The sequence below is a fragment of the Pleuronectes platessa genome, chromosome 1 (assembly GCF_947347685.1).
Source record: "Pleuronectes platessa chromosome 1, fPlePla1.1, whole genome shotgun sequence".
NCBI lineage: Eukaryota > Metazoa > Chordata > Actinopteri > Pleuronectiformes > Pleuronectidae > Pleuronectes > Pleuronectes platessa.
The window spans coordinates 29893143-29900012 of record NC_070626.1 but is presented as its reverse complement, the minus strand read 5'-3'; the positions used below and the strand labels follow the sequence as shown (position 1 = coordinate 29900012).

The 6870-nt window shown below is 45.1% G+C and overlaps 1 protein-coding gene across 1 annotated transcript in view; it reads left to right on the top strand.

The window, feature by feature from the left end:
• Positions 1-2611: 2611 nt before the first annotated feature.
• nav2a (neuron navigator 2a) overlaps positions 2612-6870 on the top strand; it is a 55343-nt gene continuing 51084 nt past the window's right edge. Inside the window, 1 exon segment of the mRNA XM_053440320.1 lies at positions 2612-2903. Within this exon segment, the coding sequence (XP_053296295.1) occupies positions 2612-2903 (292 nt within the window).

Sequence of the window (6870 nt, the reverse complement as noted above, 5' to 3'; positions counted from 1 at the left end):
TGCATGTGCTGGAGATAAGATAAGATAAGATAAGTTTTATCTTTATTTATCCTCTGTAGAGGAATTCACAAATGACACAGCAGCATAAGAACTTAGCAGCATGAGGGAGAGATAGACTAAGACTCAAAATATGAATACAAATATAATATAATAATATATAAATAAAGCCACACAGGCAATGCTAACTTTATAATAATAACAGTTTTATAATGATCTAATCCTGACGTATATTATTTTATGTTATGACAAATGATTGATGAATCTAAGTTGTTTTAAAGTGTCTTCTAATCAATATAAGCTCCAGGTTTTCCTTCTATTATTTATTAAGATATCATATTTTCATTGACCTTGACCCCCGACGGATCACCTGGAGATACTCTCCAAACATTATACTCCCACACACACACACACACAATCATAATCAGATATTAGCATTTACATAATTTAGGATTAATGTAACAGGATTAAGATTAACATACTAAACACATCCACTCCTGGATTAATACGTTGCTCTTATAAAGTCCATGTTAGAAGTGTGTGTGTGTGAGTGTGTTTGTGTGTGTGTGTGTGTGTGTGTGTGTGTGTGTGTGTGTGTGTGTGTGTGTGTGTGTGTGTGTTTGTGTCACATCCATCTCTACTTACTTTAATCTCTGATTAGCTGCAGTTTGAACTGAGATGATCTTTTCAATTTGAAGCAGAGAAAGTGTTGGGCTCTAATTTAATGTCTTCACGACTCCGGTGTTTCTCTCGATACTCGTAATGTCTGTGGATTCGAGTTGATCTGGAATCAGTTAATATTCTTCTTCTGACAATATAAAGCATCAAACTCTTCAGAGTAAATGAAGCGTTAGGAGGTTTTTCCACAGAGGTCATGGGTCATTGAGTTTGGTCTATTTGTGACAGGGGCAGCTCTTCTGCTTCAGGAAGCTGAGGATCATGGGTAATGTCCACCGCTCAGTCAACACATTGATAGAACTTGTTTTCCTTCGTCATTGCTCTGATCCGGAGGCCTGCAGGATTTATCCCCCCATGCGGCTGTAGAGGGCGCTGTTGATCAGATAAACGTACCTAGTGTTGCTTAAAACAAACAATCATCTAACGAATCAGCTAATTTCAGTTTTGAATCAATAAATTAAAGTGTAAATGATGATTCGGGGTTTGTTAAGCATGGCTTTAAAAGAAGAACGACACTGAACGTGTGCTCTGTGTAAACGGAGTCGTCCCAAACAAGAAGAAGTTAAAACTCCACTGATTTGTTAGATTCGCTACCGTTGACAAATCTTGATTTAAGTAGAATGGGAATTTGAATTCTCCAGTTAACTTGTGAATGAAGATAAGAGGAGTACATGTAAATCCTGCTCTCTCCCCCCCCCCATCTTCTATTATTTTTGGTTCTGCAGCATAATTTGAGCCGGTGCCTTGGCAGCGCTCACTGCGCCTGCTGGGAGCCGGGCTGATCGGACACCAGTCCACTAATTGGCCGTTCTCGTGTATAAAAAGGGTGAAGCTTCGTAAATCAGAGGAAGGAGGTGATATAGAGGAGAGAGAGAGATTCTATTAATGCAACATTTCCACTGTCAGAACCTGTATTAGTGTTTCCTGCAGGATTTAAAAAGACTGACGCAGTGATTCGCTCAATCAGCAGCTTGATACAATCATCTACCATTTCTTTTTTAAATTGTGCATGAGATAAAACACCAGAGTGGGTATGTTTGAATGAGAGAGAGAGAGAGAGAGAGAGAGAGAGAGGCTGGAGGAGCATACTGAGTAGATGTGTTCAGCTCTCCTCCACATATGTCAGCCCTGATCTAAGCCACACCTGCTGCTAACCACGACTTAGAGAGAGAGAGAGAGAGAGAGAGAGAGAGAGAGAGAGAGAGAGAGAGAGAGAGAGAGAGAGAGAGAGGCAGCAGAGTGCAGCGTCTCTCCGGCTCCACGGTCACAAGCTGAACAGTCGGTGAAGCGAACGGTCTCTTCTGCCTTTTCATTTTCCTCTCAGCTCCCCCCCCCCTCTCTCCTCGGAGCTCGGTCTCTCCTCCCGTCCTCCTGAAGCGATGGTGTAATTAACAGGGCTCAGTGGGAGTGAAGCTGCTCTGCTTCCTATAGGATCCTCTGGCCAGTCCCTGACACTCGCTCTGTGCTGGGAACACGATGAAGGAGACGCTCGCTCGGCCATGAGGCAACTGGGGATTCCTCCGACTGGGAACTGGGATTTCTGATTTTCTCTCCTGGGCTTTGCTGAGTGGATTTTTTTGCTCATTTCCATCTGGACATATATGTTTTTCATGACATTTGGTGTCTGAAGCTACCTGGAACCAGTAAGCAGGTGGGACTGGTGGATTCTCAACCCCAGTGGGGGGTGGTGGGGGGGCTCAGCTCACACCCCTCCTGCTGAGATCCAGCACCCACAGATTCCTCACACTCACTTCAATCAGGTGCCAGATCAGGTTCCAGATCAGGTGTATGTGTTAATCTGGTCACACCTGGACACTCACAGAAGCACCAGGACCCCATGAGCGTTGAGAAGGAGCCTCATTAACCAGCGGCAGGGTTTCCACCTCAGCGTGACGGGGAGGGGAGAGCGTGTGGTCACCAGGCAGCTGAGGAGAAGATGCCAGCCATCCTGGTGGCCTCCAAGATGAAGTCAGGACTCCCCAAACCCAAACCGGTGCACAGCGCCCGGCCCATTCCCCAGCAGACCCCCAGCAGGCCGGCGGCTCTCGCTCTGTCTCCAGCACCCATCAAGAGCCACATCCCTTCACTGGGGCACCAGGTGGGGTCAGGACCCCCCCCGAGGAGCAAGGCTGCCGGGTCAGAGGCTGGAGACAACACTCAGGTACACTGTCGGGTGGTGGGATCAGGGCTGAGGGTTCTTCTTAACCTCATAGAACCTGTGAGAGGAGGTGAACACGTTTGAATGTGAGGTTTAATATGTGGTCCAGTTGGAGAGGTGACAGGGAACTCTTTAATACTTTGTGAGCATAACTTTCTGATTTATAGATCCATATGGTCCAGATGTAGTTTGAATGACTCCCTGACAAACAGGAGTGAGATCAAGAAGGAAAATCAATGTTTGCATGTTTGAAAAGTCCCGTTATCTTCTCACATTGTGCGGTCGGGGGGGTCTGCACCTCCTCAGCTGCCGTCCTGGCTCCTTGACGGATGTTTTGTGTTTCTAAATCAACACACAGCATTTCAGTATCACTCCCTCTGGCTCAGTTTATCATAACAGAAGCGCGACGCCAACATTCAGCGAGTTCCTGGAAGGAGCCGGCTGCGTCTCTGCTGTCCAGGCTGGCAGCGGAGCAGGAGAACCCGGTGGCTTGTCTCACTGTGTTTGTGAAATGTTGGCCGAGCTCAGCAAACCCCAACGCAGAACGGCTGCACCGGCAAGAGGGATCGTTTCAACGCCATGTAAGGCAGCGAGGTGAAGGAGGTGCCTCTGTCTCTGTGTGTGTCTGTGACTGTGTGTGTGTGTGTGTGTGTGTCCTCGAGCCAGCAAGTGCACGCTTGGCAGTGTGTCTTATACAGTGAGCGTGACTCAGAGCCATGGAGGCGTCCGGCACGCTGTTGTGTGGATGATGGATGTGAGAGCGGCGCTGAGGCGATGGCGTGAGGAGGAGATGAGGGAGGCCGGCGGCCGAGCCACGAGTCCTCTGCTGGTGTCGTTTGTTTAAAATGGCTAATCACGTTTTCTCACTGACCTACTTTCCGTGACTTTCTCCCTCTCTCTCTTTCCTCTCTGTCCCCCTTTTCTCTCGCCCTCTCCATCCCTGTGGTGCTGATGAAGCAGCCGCCGTCCCCCTCGGCTGCGTTGACCTCTGACCTTCCTGGGCAGACGCAGCGATGTGGACATTGCAGTCATGTGCTCAAATGCACCAGAGTGTGTGTCTGTCTGTGCGTGTGTGTTGAGTGTTTAACGATGAGACTCCTTTTTTTAGTTTTTACTGTCAAAGCAAATTATGTTTTTTAATCTGCAAAATGTCAAGTCAGCTCGTTTTTATTTATTTGATAACTGCTTAAAAACTTAATATAGGATTATGTCAATTTCTAAAAACACTACCCTACTCCACAGGTATTTGTGCTCATCTGCTTCAGTCACATGTGCAGAAACATCTCAATTAACCAAAGTTTCTCATCCAAATGATAATAAAGACAGAGTTTAGCTCATATTTATCACATTTTCTGCAATAACTTAAACCAGATTTCACAAACTCATAGTTAACAGTCGTCTAAATGTGCCAGATTCATCAATATCTGTGAATTATTGCCTGGAAAATCTCAGCTAAATAAATGCTCTGTCTCTCAAAGGTTAAAGAAAGTGGAGGAAGTAAAAAACAAATAAGAATAATAGGGGGAAGTGAAGATATATAACGATAAGAATATGTAAACATCAGGCTCAGAACAGGCTGGACTAACTATGGACTGTATAATGCATTTCTTTATATTGGAAAACAAACTGACAGATTCTCTAATAGTTCAGGAATAGATATATCTCTTATTAAAACCAGGCAGGAGTGTCGGCTCAGTTCTATCGTCCTCGTTTCTCTGCCGGGCTTCACCGCCAGGAGGAGTTGAGGCCGAGGAGCAGAATCACTGGAGTGGACTCGAAGCTGCATCACTGCCGGTCCAAGTCTCTGTGGGTTTTATGCAGAGGAACCAGTGACACTCAGTGTGAACCCAATCAGCTCTGAGGGCATTGGAGATGAGCTGAGACTCTCTGGAGACACAGAGAGTGACTCTCACGTCAGGAGAGTGAGTTGAGAATTGAGTCATTTCTCAACATGAAAAACTTCACCTCCTGCATTTGGGTATTTCTGCCACCGCCGGCCTTTATCTGTGAGAGAATCGAGTCTAAAACTAAAGCAACACAACACTAAATGGAGAAGAATCACAAAACAAGCCAGTGTCTTGGTTATCGGACGTGTTTGAGGGAAAATGGAAACATCTAAACATCTCAATGTAAACTGAGTGACGGCTGTAACAGCACATGTTCCTGAGGATTAGAGGAGTCGCAGCCGAGTGCAGCCGAGGCAGCGAACGCACAAACATGTTGTGTACACCTGCGAAATACAGTTAATCCATAATGCAGCGAGAGCAGCAGGAGGCTGAGAGAGATGTTCAGACTGGTGTGTGTGTGTGTGTGTGTGTGAGTGTGTGTGTGTGTGTGTGAAAGAGAGAGAGCGATAGAAGTCTGGCACAATCTGCCGATTCTGATGTGAAGGTGATGGTGGCGGAAAATGTGTGAATGGAATTTGATGCTGTCTTCTGCGTGAGAGAGAGAGAGAGAGAGAGACAGAGTGTGTGTGTGTGTGTGTGTGTGTGTGTTTATGTGTGCGGTTGTGTGTATGTGTGTGTGTGTTCTATCTCCAACTACGCTGCACACATACTTTGCTGCCCTCTCGTGGCTGGTTTTTGCCCTACACCTGTTTCCATTCACAAACACTGATTTTGTGTGTCTGTGTGTGTGTGTGTGTGTGTGTGTGTGTGTGTGTGTATGTGTGTGTGTGTGTGAGCGTACACATGTGTGAGTGTGCATGTGTGTGAGTGAACAAGTCATTCAAGGCCGATGTCTTTGCCGCTCTATTCATCTCAAATACTTCTCTGTTATTCTCTGATCCCACCTCTCTCTCTCTCTCTCTCTCTCTCTCTCTATCTCTCTCTCTCTCTCTCTCTCTCTCTCTCTCTCTCTCTCTCCTCTCTCTCTCTCTCTTCTCTTTAACTCCTTCTCTCCTCTCACTCTTTCATTCCCCTCTCCATCCCTCTTTACCATCCAAGTGTTCAGAGTTGCCAGCTCATTATTTTCCCGCAGCTGAAGCTTTGAAACTGATGCGTTCAAACCCAGAATCCTCTGATTCGCAGCAGGAGGCCTTGAAATATAAATTCTGATGCTTTGTGCATGTACCGTTATTAGTCATCACGTGGAACACACACACACACACACACACACACACACACACACACTCAGTCACTAATGGGTACAGAGCCACAGAGAGAGATTTGTCCGTGTGCCCGTGAGATAAGCAGCTCTTATCTTAATAAGCATCTTTCTGGATAAAGGCTTAAGTCCGACTCGGTGTAAAGACTCACTTTATTAAAACTCAATCATGAAAACTCATCTGTGCCTGCGGCTGAATAACAATCTCATAAAGAAACATATTGGGAGCAGTGCAGAGGGTCTTCAGGCTCCTCGGGTTTTATTTACCGAGATGAATTAAATAAAAACACCAATCCACAATTTAGACTACCCCCCCCCCCACCTCCTCCTCCCATCCAGGACAGTGGAGCTCGGTCTTGATATTAAACCGTCACTGTCACATTATCACTGTGTGAGAGACGCATCAGTGATGTTGAGGCTACATTAATTCTTCGAGATGAGTAATTGCACAAGATTATGATCCCCCCCCCCCCCCCCCCTAATTTGAATTATTTAAATTGGGTGTAATTTTTATTCCGGGGTTTTTGGTGAACTACGAGTGTGACTCATTTGATTATTATGGATTCACAGCTAATTTAAATGTTCCTTAATGGCAAAGTATTGATCCATGGAGGTGAGAGATGAGACTCAGACTGATAAACATGTTTATCTTTATCTTCTTCTTTCATTCATGTACAACTGAATCTCTTCATTTAAATCCCATATTTCCTCTAATATTGAATATATATGAACATTTAAGCTTCAAACCGTCATTCATTTTTAATAGACATTGATAACATGATGAAGTTGATTAGATGAGTTGACTTGATTATTACTTATTATCATTTTATCATGATAAATCTTTTTATAATTGGATTTATTGATTAATACTTGTGTTCTATACTATGCTGGTTGTTTCCTTATGAAATAGGGTTCATGTGATAGGAGTCTCT